Here is a 22,387-nt window from a genome sequence, read left to right on the forward strand (position 1 = left end):
ACCCTTTCTGTCTAAGGAGCGTGTGGGAACGAGTGATAGCTACTGTTTGCATTTAAAAAGAGAATTTATTTGGCGGAGTAGCTAGGACTTTGATTGATTTTAAGAGTTACAGAGAGTATTCCATCTGCTGGTTCGTTCCCCAGTTGGCCACGACGGCTGGAGCTGTGCCAATCCAGAGCCAGGAACTTCTTCCGGGTCTCCCACTTCGGTGCAGGGGCCCAAGCGCCGGCCCCCTTTGAGTGATTTAATGACTTCACGGGTACAGGGCCTCGAGGGAGCTCATCAACCTCTGCTTTCACTTCAGATTCTCCAGAGGGTCACTTCCTCTACAGACCCTGGCGGCTCCCAGCTTAGGTCTCAGAGCACCCGCAGAAGCAAGGCAGCGGAGTGCTGCATCTGTAGCCAGAGGTCCAGAGCACTCTGATTGGTCAGTCAGGCACCAGGGGGCTGTTTGAACAGGAAGGGGTGTGAGCCATAAACATCAGCTATTCCCAGATCATTGTATGTTTCACTTTTTTTTTTTTAAAGGCAGAGTTAACACAGAGATCTTCCACTTGCTAGTTCATTCCCCAAATGGCCACAATGTCCAGGGCTGGGCCAAGCTAAAGCCAGGAGCTTGATCCAGGTCTCCCACGTGGGTGCAGGGGCCCAAGCACTTGGGCCATCCGCTGCTTTCTCAGACACATAAGCAGGAAGCTGGATCAGAAGTGGAGCAGCCGGGACTCAAACCTGTTACTGTATGGGATGCTATCATTGCAGTTGGAGGTTTAACCGATTCTAGCGCAACATCGGCCCCTTGTGCACCATTCTTCATGCCAGTGACTTGGAGCCTCCTGCCAACCGAGCGTTGGGTTAGCGGAGCCCACTAAAAGCAGGGTGACCAGTCAGGCCCCCTGGCCAGGCTCGAGGAAGCAGCCTGGTGGTAACTTCCGAGGGCGGGGGCAGGGCAGGTGGTGCCTGAAGTTCAGAGCCAAGAGTGGGGAACCAGTTTTGATGAGGTCATTACAAACATTCCTTTATTAAGACCTAAAAAATAAACCCTTTGAACACTTGAGAGAGGATGTGAAGCCAGGAAGTTTTGTCCTGACAGCCGTGTCCCTGGGGCTGCAGCACTGTCCAGAGAAAGCTGCCTCGGCTCGTGCGGGCACAGAGCTCGCCGGGCTGTGAGGACTTCTATACAGACAGGTGGGAAGGGGCCTCGGGGGGTGAGGCGCTCAGGTACTGTCGCCGTCACTGCTGATGATGCCGCGCATGTGGGACCAGTCTGTGGGTGCCAGGCGGGGCCCTTCCTCCTCCGAGTCCAGGGTCCGGCGGTACAGCTCCCCGGGGGCAGCTGCTGTGGGGTTCCAAGCTGTGCGTCTGCGTGGCCGGCCTGGGGGAGAAGCGGAAATGAGCCGGCTGGGACAGTGCGATGCCATCGGCTCTCGGGGGCTGTGAGGAGGAACCAGGTACCTGAACCACTGATGATGTTGGCAACGTCCAGGGAGGCCACCTCGGCCGCCGCCTCCCGCTGCTCCTTCAGGGCCCGGCACTTCTCTAGGGAAGGGTTACCTGGGGCGGGAGGGAGCAGCCCATGAGCCGCTCGCTCCCCTGCAGCAGCCAGGCCCCTTCCTGCAGCCCCCGGCAGCCACAGCCTCACCCTTCATGCCCAGGGCTTCCAGCTCCGCCCGGAGGACGCTCAGGCGCTCCTTGTGGGAGCGACAGGAGCCCAGCAGCTTCTTGTAGTTGCGATGGGCACCGCAGGCCCGGATGTAGCGCTTCAGCCTCGTCACGGCCGGGTGGTCCTCACCACGACCGGCCGCGCCGGCCTGGCAGGGAGAGAGCAGCTGAGGACCCAGGCCGCCGGGCGGGGGCGGGGCTCGCTCCCCCTCGCAGCGGCCGGGCGCCCTCACCTTCCCGCCTTTGGGCTCCGGACTTCCGTCCGAGGAGGAAGACGAGCTCCGTGGCCTGCCTCTCTTGGAGCTCTTCTTGGAAGAGCGGTTCTTCCTCTCCTTGAGGCTGCCCCCTGCCTCGCTGTCGCTCCCCTCCCTCTCCAGGTCGCTGTCCTCCCCGCCGGCGGCGCCTGCAGCCGGGGACTCCGCCGTGCGGGCCTCGTCCCCATCCTGGCCCTGAGCCCCGGCCTTGCTTCTGCGCGCCAGCGGCTCATCGTCACTCCCATCACTGCCACTGCCGCCCCCGCGGCCGGCTGACCCGTGGATCTGCCCTTCCCCGCTGTCCCCCGAGTCCCCCGTTAGCCTCCTCTCCTCCGGGGCTGGCCTTTTCCCTCTGCTGCTCCTGGAGTGCTGCTTCCAATCCTCCCCCTCCCCCTCCCCGCTCTCCCTGCCACTGTCCTGGGGGCTCTGTGCTCCCTTCTTCGCCGCCCGGGGAGCAAGTTCGTCCTCACTTTCTTCCCTGGCCTGCTTCCTCCTCGCTGAGGCCTTGCCCGCTGCCTGCTTGCTTTTGGCCACAGCTTTCTTCCTAGTCCTGCCTTTGGGTTCCTCCTCTTCCTCCTCCTCACAGGCCTCGCGGGTCCCGACGCGGCCCTCCTCCTCCTCCTCCTCACTGCTGGCCTCCACGACGGCCTCTGCGCCCGGGTCTTCCTGCTGCTCTTGGTCATCACTGCTCTCTGCTGCTTTGGAGGTCGGCCCTGGGCTCTCCGCCTCCTCCTTGCCTGGGCCACCTTCCGCTCCCGACATGCCGTTCTCTGCTGGCCGGCCAAAGCAGTCTGGGCTGGAGGCTGCAGAACTGGGCTCTGGAGGAGAGAAGAGAGGGCTGCAGCAGGCGTCTCCTGCCCCTTCTCCCTCTGCTCGGGCTAGGCTGCCGCTCCACCTGCCCTGGCACAGGGAAAGGCGTCGGGAAACACGGCTGTGGTCCAGGCCCACGCTGGCTTTCTGCCCCGAAGTACTTTCTGGATGCATTAAGGATGCGCAGCGGGGAGCCACCGACCTGACCCTGAGTTGAAGCGGGGCCGTTTTCTCTCTGAGTCGCTGCAGGGGGTGGGAGACCTCTTCGCCTTCCCGGTAAGGTCGAGCTTGTCTTCCCTGGTACCGCCTTCGTCCACCTGGTGTGTGCACCGAGAGAGGGCAAAACGCGTCCCAAGGCTGGGTTCTGCCCCGCCCCCTCCGCCCCCAGCCTCGCCTCCCGGGGCCCAGCCTCGCGCCCACACCTGCATCTTCACAAGCTCCTCCTCCACCAACCGCTTCAGCGCCTGCTTCTCCTCGGGTTCCAGGTGGTCCCGACCCGCGTAAGCCAAGAACCTCCGCCGCACGATGGAGTGCGTGAGCGTGCTATGGGGACAGAGTGTCAAGACGGGGTCCGCGTCCCACCCCTGCCTTTCCAACCCCTGCCCCCCAGCTCCAACCTCCTCTGCACCTCAGGTCCGGGCGGCTTCGGAAGAAGCTGCGGGTGAACTCCTGCATCTCCTTCTCCCGCGCCATTTTGCCCCACCCGGGATTGGCGGCTCCCGCCTTTTTCCCCTCTCGGCCTCCGTCCGCGCGTTTGACAGCCGCTCGCGCACGCGCAGCACTGTGGCGCCGGGGGCAGAGGGGCCGTTGTTTCGCGGAGCGCTCGGGCCGAGGACTTTGCCAATCAAAACTTGCTTTCCCAGGGCAGCTGCAAGAGTCTCGTGGCTCCTACGCTTTCTTAGAACGAATCGCTTGTACAGTTCTCGTTTGAAATCGATTCGGCGCCGGCAACCTTTCGGCGGACCGTAAACAGCCCGCGACGCTGCCTTCCTCCGTGGCGACGGGCACCAGCTAGGCCGCTGTTATTTCGGAAGGCAGAAGGAAAAGGGCCTCTCGCCAGATCAGGAGTCTGTAGGGTAAATCTTGCGGCTTCAGGTCTCCCGGGCATATTTAGAATCAGTAACGGAGCCCTCCGGCGCCCGCCATCTTTGTGACGTCATCGCGCCGCCGCCACGCCGTCATCGACGTAACCACTCGAAGGCGTATCCCGATATTCCCCTGGAGGGCGGTCCGTTTGCGGAGCCCTCCTGGGCGCGGGGCACACCGGGAGTTGTAGTCCTAGCCGAGTGCCCGGAAGTGGAGGCGTGAGAGGCCAGGCTGAGCCGGCTGCGGGTAGCGGGACTCCAGGCGCTGGGGCGCCGCTCGCGAGTGGGTCATGAACGGGCCGGCGGATGGCGAAGTGGACTACAAAAAGAAATACCGGAATCTGAAGCGGAAGCTCAAGTTCCTCATCTACGTGAGTGCCGGCAGGGGGAGGGTGTGAGGGCTGAGGCCTGGGGCGCTGAGCGGACCCCCAGTCCATTGCGTGTGTGTGGGTGTGTGTGGGTGTGTGAAAGGCGTGGGGCCCGTGTCCAGGAGGGCCGTTGGCTCAGCGCCCACCTTGCCCACGATCCAGGAACACGAGTGCTTCCAGGAGGAGCTGAGAAAGGCACAGAGGAAATTGCTCAAGGTGTCCCGGGACAAGAGGTGAGGGGCGTCCCCGGGGAGGAGCGGGGAGGGGGCCCCTGCTGGAACAGGGCCCGGGATCCACAGCCGGGGTTGCCCTCTGCTGCCTTTCAGCTTCCTGCTCGATCGACTGCTGCAGTACGAGAACGTGGACGAGGACTCTTCTGGTGAGCTGGGTCGCGGCGTTGCCGCGGGCTCTCCGGGCCCCCCGCCTCTGGCCGTGCCTTTATTCAAGCCTTCCTCGGGCGTCCGCCTGTGTTTCAGGCAGCGTCCTTGGCACAGGGGCTAGAGCTTACAGAGACGGGCAACGCGTGAGCTCTCTTAACTTAGATTTTTATTGGGATGAGAAAAAACGAAGAAGTCAGCTAGAATGTTCCACGGCCCTGAGAGGGCGGCCGGGGAATAAAAACCGCTGTGCAGTGGTGATCGGAGGAGCAGATATTGTGTTTGAGGCTCTGCGATGCTGGGGTCTGAAGCAGCCCCTTAGCGCTGCTGTTGGAATGGGGAAGCAGCTGTAGCTGTAAGTGAATGAGTGTGGCTGGGTTTCTGTGAAGTTCTATGATTTTCCTTTGTGAGTGTTTTCTCTACCCCTTAAAAATGTGTACAAGCCACCCTTAGCTTGCAGACCACACAACAGCTGGCAGCAGCCAACCTTTCGCTAGAGAGCTCAGCTAGGGGCCGCCACTGGGGCCCAGTGGGTAACGCCGCCGTCTGTGGCGCCGGTTTGTATCCTGGCTGCTCCACTTCCGATCCAGCTCTCTGCTATGGCCTGGGAAAGCAGCAGAAGATGGCCCAAGTCCTTGGGCCCCTGCACCTGCGTGGGAAACCCGGAAGGAACTCCTGGCTCCTGGCTTCAGCCTGGCCCAGCTGTAGCCATGGTGGCCATTTGGGGAGTGAACCAGCAGATGGAAGATTCTCTCTCTCTCTCTGATTCTCCCTCTCTCTCTGTAATTCTGACTTTCAAATAAGTGGAATAAATCTTTCAAAAAGAAAGACCTGTTAAGAAAGTCGCATCTGAGATGAGACCTGGATAAGAGGAAGGAGCCGATCTCGGAAAGATGGGACTCAGAGCTGTCCAGGCGGAATAGCAAACGCAGGCACGCGCGCTCGGAACCAGCAGGCTTCCTTGAAGAGCAGATTTCCAGCGCTGCCGTGTGCATTGTTTGCAGTTAGCTGTGTATTTTACGCCGTGGCCAAGTGCACTCTTACATGCTTAACAAAGAAAAAAAACTGAACGAAACAGATGTAAGAGCCTGGTTGTGATTCGCCCTGATGTTTTCTACACTGCTTTTTTCTTTCCCCTCTTCACACTGATTGCAGAGAAATTGACTTCATGCCCTACTAATGGGTGAGCCCCACGGTTTGGAAGAGCCCTGAGGGGGGCATTGGTGGGCCCGTTGCGGGGTGGGGCTCCTGAGCCAGTCACATGTGGTCGACAGCTCCACAGAGCCTGTAAACATTGGTCCAGGGCTCAGCACACGGCAGGCAGTCCTGCTACTGTGTGTAAATAATATTTTGGGCCAGGAGAGATCCATTCGTTTACTCCTATGGGAAGATTGTAGACTAGGGGGGTGGGGGCCAACTCACATAGGCCACGGCAGAAAACATGGCCGCTCTCCTAGCCCCACGTTCCCTGCCTCCCCCTTCCCCTAGGTCAGCTTCCTGTTTGAGAGGAACTTCAGGGCAGGAGGCTTGGGAGAATCCAGCAAGTTGACGGTCAGAGTGTTAGAGCCGGCGAGAAGCAGCCCCCGGTCAGCCAGGGGGACACGCACATGTGATGCTTCTCGGCACAGCGTGACGAGCGAGAGCGGAGGGTTCTGGGAGAGTCCGCGACAAACTGGGACTGAGGGGTTCGGGAAGACCTCTCAGAGGAAGTGGCCTTTGATCTGCTCCTTAAAGGATCTGAACGGACGGATTGGGAAGCGACTTGCATCACATGTACTGGTTATTTTTGTTTTGTTTGTTAAGAGATCGATCGATTGATTTGAAAGGCAGAGCAACAGAGAGGGAGAGGCACAGAAAGAGAGAGAGATCTTCCATCTGCTGGTTCACTCCCCAAATGGCCACAACGACTGGGCTGGGCCAGGCTGGAGCCAGGAGCTTCTTCAGGGTCTCTAACGTGTGTACAAGAGCCGTCTTCCACTGCTTTCCTAGGCGCGTTAGCAGGAAGCTGGATGGGAAGTGGAGCAGCCGGGACACAAATAGACACCCATACGGGATGCTGGCACTGCAGGCTGTGACTTAACATGATGCACACCACAACACCGGCCCCTCAGTGGTTGGTTGTGAGATGAACAGGGGGCTTTCTAGGCAGAGGCACTGGCCTAGGCGATAAGTTCCCTCTTTGCAGAAATAGGCTGGCGTGATGCAGAGGGGACGGTTTGGTAGGGAGACCAGACAGGTAGGTTGAGGCCGGATTAAGAAGCACTGGGAATTCGTGCAGGCCGTGGGGACGCTGTCGGGAAGGATGCGATCAGATGGAAGTTCTAGGTCATTCTGGAGTTGAGGTGCATGGCGGGCGGTGTGGGGGAAGAGGGTACCAATGATGGCGCAAGTGCTTTTGATGCAGTGGTGGCCTAAGCTTGTGGCAGGCAAAATGGGGAGAAGTTGGAGAGGTAGATACACAGGGCCTGGATTTGGGGAGCATAGCAGAGGCAGGCGCTGAAGGCAGTTTTGAGGCAAGATGAGGAAAGACTGGCATAAAACAATCAAGGAGTCACAGCTCCAAATTCAAGTGCCAGCCCCTTGCTGTATTTTCCGAGCCTCGATGACCTTGTCTGGAGGCGATGGCCTTCGCTTCCTCCCAGACAGGTGATGAGGACAAGGAGGAGGGGTGAGCAAAAGGAGCCTGGCACAGCCGGTGCTTGGCAAAGGGGGCGGAGGAGCCGTGGGCCTCCCTGGAATCGCACGGGTGCGCCGGCTGGGTGCCCCTCGGCAGTGCTGAGGTCCCAGGGTCTCCCCAGCCACACTGACCTGCTGTCCCCTCACAGACTCGGATGCCACGGCTTCTTCCGATAACAGCGAGACAGAGGGGACGCCCAAGCTGTCAGACACACCAGCCCCCAAGAGGTGAGAAGCAACCAGCGTTCCTCTCTCTCTGGGGGGCAGGGGCACCGGGTCTCCCAGCTGCCTCTGACCCCTGCCCTGTGCTTTCTGCAGGAAGAGAAGCCCTCCGCTGGGCGGGGCCCCCTCCCCTTCCAGCCTCTCCCTGCCTCCTGCAACAGGGTTTCCCCTTCAGGCCTCCGGGGCCCCCTCCCCCTACCTGAGCACGGTGAGTCGGGTCAGGGGTGGGAGGTGTGACCTAAGGTGCCCGGGAATACCGCAGGCATTGTTTTGGGCAGAGGGGCTGGACCTCAGGGTGAGCCCGGCCCAACTCTGGAGACTTGTGTCTGGGTCCCTTGGAGGGGGTGTGAATCGGGCCCGCGTGTCTGTGCTGTAGGCGTGCGGGCCAGGACGGGGTCCCGCCGCTGCGCCCTCCCCTTCTGTTCTCGGGGCCCTGGGAGCCACACTCATCACCATCTCTTTTGTTTTTCCATCCTTCCTCCTGTTTGCGTTTCCTCCTCCTGTCACCCTCGCCCTGACCCACTCCACGCCCCCATCTCCATCTCCCCGTTCCGCCAGCAGCTGGCTTCCCCGCCCTACCCCCCACTCCCTTCTGACTACCTGGCCCTGCAGCTGCCTGAGCCCAGCCCCCTGAGGCCCAAGCGGGAGAAACGGCCCCGCCTGCCCCGGAAACTCAAGGTACCCTGATCTGGGGACGTTTAGGAGGGGCCAGAATGGCAGGTGGTCCGCTTCCGAGGGAGGCTCGGACGGACGGGCTGGGGCCTGTCCAAGATGTGGAAGGCTGGATCGGGGACTGCCGGGACCCCAGGCTGGGCCAGGACAGCGAGGGGTGGATCGGAGAAGCGCTGCTCCCCAAGCTTGTAGGCAAATCTGGGGCAGCACCACCCCTGGGGGTCCCACCCTGCCACCACTGCCATGTGGCCAGAGGCAACAGGCCCCTAGCGGCAGCCCCAGAGGAGGGACACCATGTGGGCAGGCATCTGGGACCCTCTGGGTCTCCCGGATCCCGTCCTGGTAGAGAGGGTGGTCACACTAGGTGTCGTCAGCAGGTGCGTCTCTGGGCCCTGCTGCAGCCCAGGCACTGTCACCGGTCCCGGTGCCGTGGGGATGCCTGCGAACCAAGCAGGACCGAAGCTCCCGAGGGAGCTCGTGCGGTAGGCAGAAACTAAAGGGGGAAGCAGGTGCCAGCAGCGGAAAGCGGAGTGGAGGGAAGGGCGTGAGGCGCGCCAGGCCGGATGGGGGCTGATACTTCAGGCGAGGTCGTCTGGGGTGCCGCTGGCTCAGAGGCCTCAAGGAAACGAGAGCGAGCCGCGGGGCTCTCTGGGAGAGTCTTCCGGTCGTGGAGAGGCAGCAGGGCAGGGGCGCCGAGCAGGTGCGTGCTTGGCTTGTTCAGGGACCTGGCCCAGGTGGGAGGGAGGAGAGCAGAGGGAGTGGCCGGAGCAGGACAGAGGCCCGAGTGACCGGCTTGTACCACGCGTGCAGTGGGAGCTGCTGGAGTAGGTTTACCTTTTGCACAGACTACTGGCCCAGCCGTGAGGACAACGGACAGGGTGCAGGGGGTGAGACAGAAGGAGGCGACTGCAGGAACCCGAGAGAGGTCACCGTGGGAGGCGGTGCAGAGCGCACAGGGGATCCGTGTCGTGGAAGGAGCCGCAGGGTTTCCTGGAAAACCGAGTGTGGCTGCCAGAAAGAGGAGCCAAGGGGGACTCTGGGATGTCAGCTGCAGCCACTGGAGAAGTGGGGTGGCCTGTTCGGAGGCAGGCAGGGCTGTGGCAGGCGAGGAATGTGGCCTTGGACAGGCTCAGCTGCCATCCGGAAAGGCCACGCAGACAGCTCGGGCCCTATGGCGATGCAGACCTGGACGTCTCCGCGGTAGGAGGGGATGGAGCATGAGCCACAGGAGGGATGAGCGAGAGCCAGCCGAGGACCCATCCGGCTCAGAGCCCAGCTTGAGCAGGGGCCAGGCCGGGCAGCTGTCAGGGCTCTGGAGCCAGAACGGAACGGGCGACGCCTTGGTGATGACTGGGGTGCGGGTTCCGGAGTCGTCCCAGCTCCACCGTTGAGTGCCTGTGTGCTCTTGGCGTTGTATGACGTCGCTGCCTGAGCCCTGCAGGGCATTCACGTCTGGTCTGTCAGAGACGGTGGTGGAGAGGGCAGGGTCGGTGGCGCTGGGAGCAGGTGCGTGGAGAGGCAGTGGTGTGGCCGGGGCACAGCAGGTGGTGCAGAGGGGGTAATGGGGGAGGCACCAGAAGAGGTTGTTCTTGAGCCGACTAATGAGGTTGGGGCAGTGCGTGAGAAGGGAGCAGGGCACGGTGGGCGCAGGCGTGATGGGGAAAGGGAAGTGGGCATGTACCATGGGAGGCCTGGATGCCAGGAACCGGGCTGGCCCATTACTGTGGAGGGCCTGCGAGTCCCTGAGGCCTCGGCGGGGTCGGGGGTCACTTGTGAAGGCTGAGAGCGTGGGCCTTGGTCACACTTTGGCTGCGTCACTGAGCTCCGTGGGCCTCGACCCCCTTGCCTGTTCGCTGGGCTCATGGGGAGGATAAAGTACATTCAGGGATGGCCGCTGCCTGGCCCCTGGTAGCCCCTTGTCAGCACTAGCTGCTGTTGGCCTGCTGAGCACGGCGTGAGGGGGACACAGGCCTGGGTGGCGATGGGGGCAGGGCAGAGGCAGGGACAGTCCTCGGGCAGCTGGCCCTTGCAGGCGTGCACGTGTGGGTGCTGGGAGCTGGGCCCCCGTCTGCCCTGAGTCCTGCCAGGCTCCTGCACCCAAGGCCTGACCCGCTCTGACCCTTGTGCTGCCCAGGAACAGAGGTTGAGCTGTGGCCCCTTGAGAAGCTGAGAGCAGGCCCAGGGCTGCAGGGCAGCCCCTGCGTGTTTGCCACTCCCCCCAGGGCTGGGTCCGATTCCGCCTGCTGGGCACCGGGCAGGCCTGTTCCTTGAACTCCGCCTTTCCCTGGCTCTTGACCCCTCCCGCCTCCCAGGCCATCCGGCTGCTGGGGGTCACTAGCGACCTCTCCCTGCACGGATCCCTGCACGGACCGTGCTCAGTCTGCCCCGCGGGATGCCTGGTGGGGAGCGCACTTGAAGACCCGGCAGGGGCAGGCAGGACAGAACAAGACTTTGGCAAGCAGCGAAGGGCACTCCAGGCGGAGGGGCCGGCCTGCGGTGAGGCCGAGCGGAGCTGTGACGTGCTGAGGTCTGTTCTAGAGAGATCCCTCTGGCTGCAGTGTGGAGGAGCTGGGCGAGGCTGCAGGCAGGGAGTCCAGGTAGAGGCCGGTGCCATAGCACAGGTGAGCTGAGGAGGGCCTGGCCAGGCCCCTGGCTGCGGGGGGCCCGTCCGAGATGTCAGAGGAGCTGCTGGGGGGGTGACACCTTCCACCGGTCCAGTAAGTCCCGAAGTCAGAGGAGGGAGAGGAAGGCAGAGGTGGCAGGGTGTGGCCGAGGCGCCCGGAGGCGGGAGGTGGCCCGGGCTCGCTCTGAGCTGCTGTTGCCTGCAGGGGGCACGGCAGCCTTTCCTTCCCTCTCTCCTCTCAGACCCCCCACCCCCACCCCACTCCACCCCCGCCCCTGCCCCCACCCCCAGGCATTCTGTAGGGGCTGAGGGGGCCCAGCTGTGTCCTGTCCCTGGAATGAGCCTGTGCCCGACCCACCCCCGGTCGGCCTCCCGGAGTGCCCCCCTGACGAGCCCTCCCTGTGTTTCTTCCTTCTGCAGATGGCGGTGGGCCCCCCAGACTGCTCCGTGGGCGGGCCGCTGGCCTTCCCTGGTCGGGGGGCCGGGGCCGGGGTCGGCGCAGCGCTGACCCCTCTGCCTCCCCCCAAGCTGCCCCCCCACACGATCCTGAGCACCGTCCCCCGGCAGATGTTCAGCGACGCGGGCAGCGGGGACGACGCCCTGGACGGGGACGACGACCTGGTGATCGACATCCCGGAGTGAGGCGCCCGCCCCCGCGCCAGCACGCGAGCCCCGCTTCCTCAGAGACGTTTATTGCCGCCCAGTTGCCATGCGTTGGCCACCACACAACCAGAAGAGGCGTAAACATGCACGCACGCCCCCGCCCCCGGAAGGCGGCAGGGCCCCGCCCTCACACCCAGCCCCTCGGGGACAGCGAGCGAGCGAGCGGGTGGGGGCCACCCCTTCACGAGGGCAGCTGTCCAGGGCTACGGGTGTGCTCTGGTTTTGTTTTTTAAAGGAAGGTTCTGTATAAAGGAGTAGCTCTTTTGTTGTCCTTTGCTGCTTGGGAAACGGTCTCCTCCTCCGAGCCTCCCCTAATCCGACCTCCTCCCCGTGACAGGAGGGGCGGGCAGCCTGGAGAGGCAGGAGGAGGGGCGCACCTACCTGGGGCGGGGCTGGCACGGCTCTCCCGCGGGTGTGCGGAGGCAGGGTGCTTTGCATATTGCAGGCGCTAGGGAGTCAGGCAGGAGGAAGTTTGCATATGTGAATGTGTTCTCCACAGTCTCTCACGAGCAGATAGACCCAAGTCACGGAGACTCTCACGAGAATAAGACAGGTAGTGCGGGGCAGGGGGACGTCCCACCCCGTGTAAACGTGCAACACACTCGTGCGAAGGTTGGGTGCTGGCCCCAGGCCCCCGGGTGGCTGGGGGAGTTGGGGGGCCCGTGCTGGGCCGGGCCGGGGGCTCAGGCTGAGGGGAGGGCCCCGGCTGCGGGCGGCAGCTCGCTGGTCAGGGTGTGCCAGCGCTCCAGGGCTGTGTCCGGCTGCTGCAGGCAGTCACGCCAGTGCTTCCGGGCCTCTCCACGGGCACCCGGGCCCAGGGACACGCCACCTGGAAGCAGGCGGCAGCGGGCGAGATGAGCGCCCGTCTCCCTCCCGGCGCCCGCCCGCCCGCGGCAGCCCCAGCTCAGCTCCTGCCTCACCGATGAAGTCGTTGGATTTGCCGATGTCGTAGTCCCACACCGTGACCTCCAGAGTCTTGGTGGCCAGAGTGGAGAGCTCCATCTCATAGAAAAACTCCTGGGGACGAGGCCAGCCGCGCCGTGCGCTGAGACCCTCCCCAAGCCCCAACCCTGCCCCTGCCCACCTGCACTTCCGGCCCCGCCCCGTTCACCTGGTTAAATTCTGGGTTCAGCGTCTTCTTCTTCACGCAGGTTTTGTGCTTGGATTTCTTATCCACATCCGGTCTCAGGTACCTTAGGGGTGGGATGGGGGGCACGGGGGAGAGCCACGTGGTTAGGGCCAAGCCCCGCCCTTCAGGACCCTGGGGCAGGGGGCAGGCTCCCTGGGGGAGGGGCTCACGTCTTGACGTAGGGGTCCGAGTAGCCATTGACGTCCATGGCGGCCAGGTGGGCGCAGCGAATGATGCCCACCAGCAGCCCCCGGCGCCGGGAGCTGTAGCTGAGGCTCAGCAGGATGCGGCCGCGCTCTTCCAGCAGCCCCGGGCCCTGCTCGGCCTGCTCCAGCTGCGGGAGCAGACGCGGGCTCAGCCCAGGCCCTGCGCCACCCCCACCCCCACCCCGACACACACGGGGCCCCCGGAGAGGGGCCTCACCTCCTTCAGGTAACAGGAGATGCCCCTCAGCGCTGCCGACATGGAAGACGGTGAAGCCAGCTGAGGGGGGCAGAGAGAAGGTGCTAGAAACGGCCTCCCCGGGGCCCCTCCCCCCCCAGCCCCTGCACGGACCGGGACCTGGCGCTCCAAGCAGATGTTGAAGTGCTTCTTCTGGGAAGGCTTGAGGCGGCGAAGGGGCACTCGGATCTCCCCGATGAACTCGTTGTGGCTCAGCTTGTCCTCGTCGCAGACAGAGATCCTGCAGGCGGGACCTGCGGCGTCAGGCCCCCTCCCGCGCACGGTCCTCAGGCCACGCCCAACTTCCCTGTCTTCTCTGAGGGGCCGTGGCCCGAGCGGGATGACCGCACTTGCCCTGTTGTCTCCTCCTCCTCCGCTGCCCACACTGCCTGCAGAAGCCCTCGCACACCCTGGGGACCACTGCCCCTCGCTGCCTCCAGCTGCAGGGCCTGGAGACCAGATGTGACCCCCACCTCAGGCCTGCGCTGCTGGGTGTGGCCACAGGGAGGCTGAGAGAGCTAGAAGGGCCTTGAGGGGTCTTGGGTGCCACGCAGAGACCCCCCCCACACACACACACACTCCTCCCTGGCCCTCCTGCCCCTTTCTGCATGGAACAGGGACCCAGACTGGCAGAGCCCCAGGAGCCCAGCAGCGAAGAAGAGCCTGGCTTCGCTTGTCTGGCCCTCTGCAGGCCCTGAGCTGCTGCTGCCGTCAGCAGCTACTGGGTTGAGCCCCTGTGGCGTGTGGGCATGTTCCAGCCCCAGCCCCGGCACTGCGCTGCTACCTGTAGGACCCTGGGGAAGTCACTTCGCCTCCCCAAGCCTCAGTTCCCATCTGGACAGTGGGGATAATGAGCTCCCGCCTCCTAATGCTATTGTGAGCTCAAGTGAAATAAAGAGATGCAAAACTGCGTGGCCCGGGGCTGGGCACCAGTGAGCATGCGTTATTTTTAGGCCTCACTCTCACATGTGAAATCCCAGACCAGCCTTTCTGGCTCTTCGTCCTCCCCTCCCGTCCACCCCCGCGCCCAACACCAACGTGATCTCTCGCAAGCAGCCCTAACCATGCCCCTTCCCTGATGCAAAGCCGCCCATGGCTCCCTACTGCCCGAGGCCCAAGAAGCCCGAGGGGGGCGTCTCTGCCAGCCTGGGGTTTGCGGCTGCCCTCCATGCCCATCTCCTGGGGTCACAGAGCAAGTCCCCTGTCCCGGAAGGCTTCACCGCTTGCTTAGGGAGGTAGAGGGGACGGCGGGGACCAGAATGGACCGACCCATGCTGCAGAGGCCTGACTTCAGGCTGGGGCTCTGAGAAGGGGTCTCGACGGATAGCAAGAGCTTCCAGGAGGAGGCAGAGCTTGGCTGAGCCTCAGATGGGTGGGACTGAGGCTGGCAGAGGGGAAGCTGAGAGTTCTTCCCAGGTAGAAGAAACCCAACAGGCAAAGCAGGCAGGAGCAGCGGGAGGTCCTGGAGCAGAGGGGCTAGGGAGACCTGTGGCTTGCTGCTGGGGAGGCTGGGGAGCCATGGATTGTTCCTGAACACCAGAGAGACCAGGGCTTCATAGGACGGACACACCAACCAACAAAAGAGACGCGACAGCTGTCCCAGGAGGAGGGAGGGTGCCGGCTGGGGAGAGGCGCCCTCACCTGAGCACCTTGTGCGTGATGTCCTCGTCCGTGATCCCGCTGTACGTCAGGTCCTCGTTCCACACGGGGTTCAGCGTGTTCCTCTGAGTCTTTGTTTTTAGCTTATTGGCCTGGGGGTGGGGTGGGGGGGCAGGGACAGAGTTCTCAATACATGTCCCCCTGACCCACCTGGGGGACGAACCCAGTGGCTGGGGTAGGGGAGGAGAGGAGGGGGCCCAGGTGGGGGCGGGAAGGAGGCTTTTTACTTTGCAGGCTCCAGGGAGCAGGTGCAGCTTGACGTAGGGGTCGGCCAGGCCGTTGAAGTCCATGGGCTTGAGGCCCTGCAAGGAAGCAGTGTGGGGATGAGGGCTGTGCCTGCCTGCCTGCCCTCTGCAGAAGTGGGGGGAGGGAGTGGGAGGAGCCAGTGAGGGGTGGGAGGGGGGAGGAGCAGTGTCCTTCCTGCCCCTCCCAGGGCAGAGGGCAGAGCAGGCGAGGAGGGCCTGAGAGGCAGGAAGTACCCACCTTGGCCCTGAGGATGCTACAGTGCAGAGCGCAGGAAGCCTGGTCATACAGAAGATCAAACTCCAGGGTGCCCAGGGCGGCTGGAAAGAGGGCGTGAGTCAGTGTCCCAGGCCAGGGGTGTGCAAAACGGGCTGGGCAGGCACGGGACGGGTGTGTGCCCTGGGGCAGCGTGTGTGCGTGTGTGCATGTGTGCGTGCGTCTGGGTCCCCGGCTCGGCTGCCACCGGGGCTGTGTGTGGGCTGGCGGAGCGTCTCCGCAGAAATATTGAAGCTGCAATCGCCTCACCACGCCGGCTGCAGCTGCGGCAGCGACAGGGCCCCCCCCCCCCGCTGCCCGGCAACCCCCAGACTCACTGGCGTCGTCCGAGTCGTAGCTGTCCACCTCGGCTCCATCCTCAGGCGTGGTGGCCCCGAGGAGGGCAGCAGGGGGGGCCAGGGCCAGGGGGGCCAGGTGAGCAGGGGCCTCCCCGCAGCTCCCGCCCCCTGCTTCAGGTCCCGGGCCCAGGCGGGGGAAGTAGTCGGAGATCTGGCGGATGGGCCGGATGGGCCCGGGGCACACGTTGATGGCCATGTGCTCCTGGATGTTGATGGTCATGCGGTCGCCCCTGCGGCCCCTCATGCAGCACCCCTGGCTGGCGAGGGGGTGACAGCGTGAGCCCAGCCACCTGTCCCCTCTACTTGCCAAGGCAGCCTGCCCGGCCAGTGGCCCTCGCTGACCTGCCTTCCCAAGTGACAAGCGGACAGCAACCTGTGCCAGTCAGCCGGCATCACAGGGGCCGCTCCCCCACAGACGGGTCGTGGGTCCCCCTCCACCTCGTGGGTCTACCTGGAGGTTGTCCCTTTGTCACCTTCCCACCTCCCCCCTCTCCTCCTGGGCTCTGGTCTGCCCCGAGCCCAGCCTCCCCCAGAGCCTCTTCATTAGGTCCCCGCCTCTGTCCCTCAGAGGCTCTGCCCACCCTCTGCAGCAGGCGCTGGTCCGGTCAGGGTGTCACCCGGCCCTCAAGGCTGTCCCTTCATTCAACCCCAGGATTCTTCTGCCTGCCTGCTCCTCCCCCACCCCGCGCCGCGCAAGGTGGGAACCCCAGCCTGCGATGCCTCCTCTTGAAATTGCAGCCGCAGAAGCGCTGAACACCCCCGTAGCACCCACCGAAAACGCGCTGGCCCTCACCCTCACACCCGCGGCCGGCCCAGCCCCCTGCACCTGCCTCTATGCCTCCAACAGGTGCCCGGGCACTGCGCTGCCGGCGGGTGCGGGCTGGGCGGCGGCGGGCGGCGGTCCCCGGCGCGGCTAGCGAGGAGAGCGCAGAGTCCGGCTGTGCGCGCCGCTTGGGAGCCAGAGCCGAGAAAGTGCGGGGAGGAGGGGGTGAGCGCGGCGAGGCGAGGAGGCCGCCGGCGCCGGCAGCGGCGGGGAGGGGGGGCGGGGAGGGACGGCCGGGCTGGGGAGGGGGCGGGACTCCGGCTCACACCCGCCGGGGCACGCTCCGGAGCGCCCGCCAGTGCGCACCCACCAGCGCGCACACGCACGGGCACGCGGGCTGCCACCCGCTCGTGTGCACACGGGCGGGCACCCACGGCGGGCCGGGCGCTCCCGCGCACACACGCCTGGGCCCACGTGTGCGAGCTCACACGCATGCACACGCGCTGCACACTCGCAGGAGAACTTCGCAGACGCACACCCGCAAAAACGCGAGCTTCCAGCGCCACCACGAAGCTGCGGCGAGAACGCCCGGGGCTTTCCCAACTCCTCCCGGGAGACCCAGGCCGCCGCCCGCGCGTTAGGCCCGCAGCGCCGCCCTCCGCTCCCGGGTCTCCGGACCACCGGCCTCGTTGCCATGACAACGCTGGCTCATTCTCCCCACCCCTCCCCCGCAGAGAAGCTTGGAGGAGGGAGGAAGACGCCGGTCCTCCCCAGCCTTGGGTCCGTAGGGGCGGGGCTTAGTGATCCGCAGTGACTTGGGACCGGGAGGGTAAGGGGATCCAATCCACCTGCCGCCGCTGGCCTGGGATCTGGGGGTCCCCAGCACCTCCTCCCTTTGGCTGTCCTTGTGACCCCACTCAGCCCCCAGGGCCTAGGGGCCCCTTCCCAGGGGTGATATCTCCCTTGGGGATCCTCCCTCCCACAGTGCATGCCCTGCCCACCCGTGGGCTTCCCCAATCAGGTGTCTCCCAAAGCCCTCCTCCTCATTCGTCTTTCCTGGCTTGAGCCCTGCCCCAGGCCAGCTGCCGGCCACCACTGGCTGTGACTAAACCTAGCCTGGGATCTTGGCTCTACTTTGTCCTGGCGAGGCCTTCAAGGCTCTACAGACCTGGACCACATCCGCCCCCTGCCCACAAATACCTGAAGTCCCCGGAGCAACCTTGACCTTCAGGTCTCTGGAGCTTGGCTCAGGAAGGCTCCTCCACCTAAGAAACCTGCCTCTCCTCCAGGAGTCATCTCAGGCCACCTCCTCCTAGAAGCCTTCAGCGAGCATCCGGCACAACCCCCCAGCCGGTCCCGCTGCCCCCCCTCAGCGTCCAGAGCTGGGCTGTGGCTGTTTGCTGTCTGCTTGTTTACGTGTCCGACTCCCCCACTAGCCAGAAGCTGATTCATCTGAGTCCCTAGTGCCCCAGACAGGGCCCAGCGCTAGGCCGGCACCACTGAATGATGGGATTGAAGACAACCATGTGTTTGCACAACACACTGAATATACTTAGGCCACCCAGCCCAGCACTGAGGACTGGTGAGATGGGGGGGGGGGGGGGGCTCTGGGACAGCAGTTAAGACACAGCCTGATGCCGGCGCCGCGGCTCACTAGGCTAATCCTCCGCCTAGCGGCGCCGGCACACCGGGTTCTAGTCCCGGTCGGGGCGCCGGATTCTGTCCCGGTTGCCCCTCTTCCAGGCCAGCCCTCTGCTGTGGCTAGGGAGTGCAGTGGAGGATGGCCCAGGTGCTTGGGCCCTGCACCCCATGGGAGACCAGGAAAAGCACCTGGCTCCTGGCTCCTGCCATCGGATCAGCGCGGTGCGCTGGCCGCAGCACGCCGGCCGCGGCGGCCATTGGAGGGTGAACCAACGGCAAAGGAAGACCTTTCTCTCTGTCTCTCTCTCTCACTGTCCACTCTGCCTGTCAAAAAAAAAAAAAAAAAAAAAGACACAGCCTGAGCTCCTGCACCCGCCCGTGTTGGAGTGCCTGCACTTCAAGTCCAGCTTCCTGGGGATGTGCACCCTGGAGGGCTAAGGGGATGCTCAAGTGATTGGGTCCCTGGGAGACCAGGTGGAGGTGCTGGCTCCTAACCTCGGCCTGGCGCAGCCCCAGCTGTGTGGGCATTTGGGGAGTGAACCAGCAGATGGAAGCTCTCTGTCTGTCTGCCTTTCAAATATATAAGTAAAGGTTGAGAGGGTGTATGTTTTGCCAGTTTTTAAAAAAGTAAGAGGGGCCGGCACGCTGTGGCGCAGTGGGTTAACGCCCTGGCCTGAAGCGCTGGCATCCCCTATGGGCGCCGGTTCTAGTCCCAGCTGCTCCACTTCCGATCCAGCTCTCTATTGTGGCCTGGGAAAGCAGTAGAAGATGGCCCAAGTCCTTGAGTCCCTGCACCCACGTGGGAGACCTGGAAGAAGCTCCTCGCTCCTGGCTTCAGATTGGCGCAGCTCTGGCTGTTGCAGCCATCTGGGGAGTGAACCAGCAGATGGAGGACCTCTCTCTCTGTCTCTACCTCTCTCTGTAACTCTGTCTTGCAAATAAATAAAAATAAATCTTTAAAAAAATTTTTTTGACAGGCAGAGTGGACAGTGAGAGAGAGAGACAGAGAGAAAGGTCTTCCTTTGCCGTTGGTTTACCCTCCAATGGCCGCCACGGCTGGCGCACCGCGCTGATCCAATGGCAGGAGCCAGGTGCTTCTCCTGGTCTCCATGGGGTGCAGGGCCCAAGCACTTGGGCCATCCTCCACTGCACTCCCGGGCCACAGCAGAGAGCTGGCCTGGGAGAGGGGCAACCGGGACAGAATCCGGCGCCCTGACCGGGACTAGAACCCGGTGTGCCCGAGCTGCAGGTGGAGGATTAGCCTACTGAGCCGCGGCGCTGGCCTTTTAAAAAAATTTTTTTAAAAGTAAGGGAAATGTCCCCTCAGACTCCCTTGCTACCCACCCACTGGGAAGAATTCCAAATGTCTGGTTGCACACAGTGTGCTGAGGCTGTATGTGCACGGACACCGACTCCGCAGAGGCCGGCAGATACCAACGCGACCAACACACACATCTTTTTGAAAGATGTACTGATTATTGGAAAAGCAGAGTAGAGAGAGAGAAATATTGCTGTCAACTGGTTCATTCCCCCAAATGGCCACGACCACCAGGTCTGGCCCAGGCCAAGGCCAGAAGCCAGGAACTCCATCCTGGTCTCCCACATGCACGGGCAGGGACCCAGATACTTGGACTGCTGTCCACTGCCTTCCCCGGGCACGTTAGCAGGGAGCTGGATTGGAACAGAGCAACCGCCAGGGACTTGAACTGGAACTATGATATGGGATGTCCCGAGCAGTGACTGTGCCAAATGCCCACCGCCACCGGAGGGTTCTAAGCGATGGATGCATGCATTTTGGTTTGTGCTGGCTGGCGGTTGGGGAATGGATCGCAGGGAGTAAGAGTGGACATGGATGAGGAGAGGGAGGTCGATGGGTTTGAGATTTCTGTTGGAACTGGAGCCAGCAGGTTTGTTGTTGTTGTTGTTGTTGTTGTTGTTGTTGTTTTACAGATTTAGACAGTGAGAGAGAAACAGAGAGAAAGGTCTTCCTTCTGTTGGTTCACTCCCCAAATGGCTGCTACAGCCGGCGCTGCACTGATCTGAAGCCAGGAGCCAGGTGCTTCCTCCTGGTCTCCCACGCGGGTGCAGGGCCCAAGCACTTGGGTCATCCTCCACTGCCTTCTTGGGCCACAGCAGAGAGCTGGACTGGAAGAGGAGCAACTGGGACTCGAACCCGGTGCCAGCGGGTCTTATTTGGGGTAGGTCAAGGAGACAGGGAAGGATCCAGGTGTCTGTGTTGAGCAGAACCTCTGGAGCAACAGCAGGGCCACTTTGCTGAGAGGAAAAGATGCGAGACGCCGTCGGTCTGGGCTGGGCAAACCAAGAATTCCATCTGGGAGCGCTTCTGTCTGGGATGTTCTTGGACTTAACACACAGAGACGTGAAGCAGGAAGTGGGCTCCTGGAGTCTGGAACTCGGAGGAGAGGTCTGGGCTGGAAATATACATTTGTGAGTCACCAGCCTATAGATGGTATTTAAAGCCAGGAGGCTGGATGAGATCACCTTGGGAGAGAGAATATAGATACAGAAGAGAGGGCCCAAGGCTGAGCTGGCGGGGGAGGAGGAGGAGGAGGAGGGGGAGGAGCCTTGGAGATGGGAGAGTGTGGCGCCCCCGTGAGGAGTGAGGGCCAGGTGCACCCAGTGCCCGGCGAGGGCCAGAATGAAAAGGTCATTGGTGGAGCCGAGCAGAGTGGCTTCTGTGGAGTCCTGGGGACAGGCAGAGCAGGAGGCTGCCCAGCGCGTGGCAGGGGAGGAGTGGAAGTGGCCAGTGGAGTGATGCACCCTCACGAGTTCTCACCCCTGTGAGCTGGTGACTTTTTATTTGAAAGGCAAAGCATCAGAGAGAGGCAGAGAGAGAGAGAGAGAGAGAGAGAGGAGAGAATCTTCCATCCATTGGTTTCCTCCCCTAAAGGATTGCATCCATCAGAGCTGGGCTGAAGCCAGGAGCCAGGTGCTCCATCCGGGTCTCCCATGTAGGTGGCAGGGGCCCGAGCACTTGGGCCCTCTCCTGCTGACTTCCCAGGCGCGTTAGCAAGGAGCTGGATTGCAAGTGGAGCAACTGGAATTTGATGCCTGATAAGGGCTGCCGGCATCGCAAGCAGCAGCTTGCTCTAGGACGCCACGATGCCAGCCCCCGCCCCTCTGCCACTCTGGTGATTTCCAAGCTGTAAACGGGAGTCCCGCTCAGCGTGCAGCAGGAGCTCAGGGTGTCTGTCTAAGGGTTGGATGACTGGATAATCCACTGCGTGGGTCGAAAAGGGGCCTTTTCCAGGACAGCGCGGCTGTACCTAGCCTGTGCGGCAACTGAGAAAGCTACAAAGCCAACCCAACCCCTTCTTCCAGCTAACCCTGAGCAGTAGCTGCTGGCGGGCCTGCGGTCGGGCCAGGAGCCAGGGACCCGGCTGTTTGAGTCCCTGGTCCCTGAGCCCCACCTGTGACCTGCAGCTTGGATTATTGATTGATTGATTGATTTGAAAGGCAGTGAGAGGTGCCTGTGTGGGAGCGTAGTGGCTGGAGACGCCGCGTATGATGTTCCTTTCCCAGCTGCTCCACTTCTGCGCCGGCTCCCTGCTAATGCCCTGGGGAAAGCAGCAGAGGATGGCCCACGTGCTTGGGCCCCTGAACCCACATGGGAGACCTGGCCCAGGGCTGGTCGTCGTGGCCATTTGTGGAAGATCCCTTTCTCTCTCTAACTCCGACTTTCAAAATAAATCAATAAGTCTTTAAAGAAAGAGAGAGGGGTCTTCCATCCACTGGTTCACTCTCCAGCTGGCCCCAACAACCAGGGCTGGGTGAGACTGAAGCCAGGAACTCCATCCGGGTCTCCCACGTGAGTGCCAGGGGACCTGGGCCACCCTCCACTGCTCTCCCAGGCGCTTAGCAGGGAGATGGATGGGGAAAGGGGCAGCTGGGACTCGAATATGGGACGCTTGTGTCCCAAGTGGCAGCTTTACTGCCGCGCCACCACGCTGGCCCCTGCACTGCGACTTTGGCTGAGTGGTTTCTTCTTTTCCGGGGAGATAGCGCGAGGAAAACAGCCCACACAAGCCCCAGGAGGCCCCATGGGGTCGATTTCCCTCCTCTTTGCCCACTTTCCCCTCTTGTTCAGGCGGTAGAAGGAGATCGTGGCCAGTGCTGGCAAATCGCTGGGAACAGATTTGGTAGTCCGGGGCGGGGGGTCCCTAATGGAGCCCCCGGCTGCGGACAGAGGCCCTCACACACGCCACAAACTCCCGCCTGCCTTGGGGGAAGTCACTGATCTGCCCCAGGCTCCTGAACAGGTTCACAAGCAAGATCAAGGAGAACCTGAAGTATCCTTGGGCCGGCTGGAGTGGGCTGGAACACGTCTGTGACAGACAGCCCTCCCTGCCAATCAGAGGGCAGCGATCCCTTAACCGGGGCAGTGGGGCCTCGGGAGTGAACAAGGCCTTGGGGAAGTGACCGAGGGAGGGAAGAGCTGGGATGGCGGGGGGGGGGGGGGGGGGCACT

The 22,387-nt window shown here is 62.9% G+C and overlaps 3 protein-coding genes across 9 annotated transcripts; 1 reads left to right on the plus strand and 2 right to left on the minus strand.

The window, feature by feature from the left end:
- Positions 1-45: 45 nt before the first annotated feature.
- Positions 46-3,486, minus strand: HIRIP3 (HIRA interacting protein 3). 2 transcript variants are annotated; one of them, XM_017342556.4, is made up of 7 exons: positions 3,352-3,486; positions 3,146-3,266; positions 2,926-3,040; positions 1,893-2,731; positions 1,640-1,808; positions 1,453-1,551; positions 46-1,372 (listed from the first exon to the last, which is right to left on the minus strand). In XM_017342556.4, the coding sequence occupies exons 1-7, from the start codon at positions 3,414-3,416 to the stop codon at positions 1,215-1,217; spliced, it is 1,566 nt and encodes a 521-aa protein (XP_017198045.4). In that variant the 5' UTR covers positions 3,417-3,486; the 3' UTR covers positions 46-1,214. The 2 variants fall into 2 exon arrangements, with proteins under 2 accessions (XP_017198045.4, XP_051703525.3); XM_051847565.3 differs by having other exon boundaries at positions 3,341-3,486.
- Positions 3,487-3,902: 416 nt separating this feature from the next.
- INO80E (INO80 complex subunit E) lies at positions 3,903-11,673 on the plus strand. 2 transcript variants are annotated; one of them, XM_008257939.5, is made up of 7 exons: positions 3,903-4,179; positions 4,339-4,409; positions 4,503-4,555; positions 7,379-7,457; positions 7,548-7,659; positions 8,013-8,129; positions 11,167-11,673. In XM_008257939.5, exons 1-7 carry the CDS (start codon positions 4,099-4,101, stop codon positions 11,386-11,388), a joined length of 735 nt encoding a protein of 244 aa, XP_008256161.1. In that variant the 5' UTR covers positions 3,903-4,098; the 3' UTR covers positions 11,389-11,673. The 2 variants fall into 2 exon arrangements, with proteins under 2 accessions (XP_008256161.1, XP_008256162.1); XM_008257940.5 differs by lacking the exon at positions 8,013-8,129.
- Positions 11,674-11,945: 272 nt separating this feature from the next.
- Positions 11,946-17,599, minus strand: DOC2A (double C2 domain alpha). Of its 5 annotated transcripts, XM_051847568.3 has the most exons (12): positions 17,459-17,599; positions 16,322-16,408; positions 15,475-15,748; positions 15,122-15,201; positions 14,866-14,940; positions 14,621-14,730; positions 13,094-13,220; positions 12,962-13,021; positions 12,709-12,872; positions 12,521-12,602; positions 12,330-12,426; positions 11,946-12,238 (listed from the first exon to the last, which is right to left on the minus strand). In XM_051847568.3, exons 3-12 carry the CDS (start codon positions 15,737-15,739, stop codon positions 12,093-12,095), a joined length of 1,206 nt encoding a protein of 401 aa, XP_051703528.1. In that variant the 5' UTR covers positions 15,740-15,748; positions 16,322-16,408; positions 17,459-17,599; the 3' UTR covers positions 11,946-12,092. The 5 variants fall into 5 exon arrangements, with proteins under 5 accessions (XP_051703528.1, XP_051703526.1, XP_051703529.1 ...); XM_051847566.3 differs by lacking the exon at positions 17,459-17,599 and having other exon boundaries at positions 16,322-16,462; XM_051847569.3 differs by lacking the exon at positions 17,459-17,599 and having other exon boundaries at positions 15,475-15,752; positions 16,289-16,419.
- Between the last annotated feature and the right edge of the window lie 4,788 nt (positions 17,600-22,387).

This window comes from Oryctolagus cuniculus, chromosome 19 (genome assembly GCF_051225735.1).
Source record: "Oryctolagus cuniculus isolate XC-2025 breed Fujian yellow rabbit chromosome 19, ASM5122573v1, whole genome shotgun sequence".
Lineage (NCBI taxonomy): Eukaryota > Metazoa > Chordata > Mammalia > Lagomorpha > Leporidae > Oryctolagus > Oryctolagus cuniculus.

Excerpts from the sequence above, each read along its gene's own strand:
- HIRIP3 (XM_017342556.4), bottom strand. The coding sequence starts at position 3,416 with ATGGCGCGGGAGAAGGAGATGCAGGAGTTCACCCGCAGCTTCTTCCGA. Across the intron at positions 3,267-3,351 it reads CGAAGCCGCCCGGACCTGAG|CACGCTCACGCACTCCATCG; the intron begins GTGCAGAGGAGG and ends CTGTCCCCATAG. Across the intron at positions 1,373-1,452 it reads CAACATCATCAGTGGTTCAG|GCCGGCCACGCAGACGCACA; the intron begins GTACCTGGTTCC and ends CTTCTCCCCCAG.
- INO80E (XM_008257939.5), top strand. The coding sequence starts at position 4,099 with ATGAACGGGCCGGCGGATGGCGAAGTGGACTACAAAAAGAAATACCGG. Across the intron at positions 7,660-8,012 it reads CCTCCCCCTACCTGAGCACG|CTGGCTTCCCCGCCCTACCC; the intron begins GTGAGTCGGGTC and ends TTCCGCCAGCAG. Across the intron at positions 8,130-11,166 it reads GCCTGCCCCGGAAACTCAAG|ATGGCGGTGGGCCCCCCAGA; the intron begins GTACCCTGATCT and ends TTCCTTCTGCAG.
- DOC2A (XM_051847568.3), bottom strand. The coding sequence starts at position 15,739 with ATGAGGGGCCGCAGGGGCGACCGCATGACCATCAACATCCAGGAGCAC. Across the intron at positions 12,427-12,520 it reads TGAACCCAGAATTTAACCAG|GAGTTTTTCTATGAGATGGA; the intron begins GTGAACGGGGCG and ends CCTCGTCCCCAG. Across the intron at positions 12,239-12,329 it reads CAAATCCAACGACTTCATCG|GTGGCGTGTCCCTGGGCCCG; the intron begins GTGAGGCAGGAG and ends GCCTGCTTCCAG.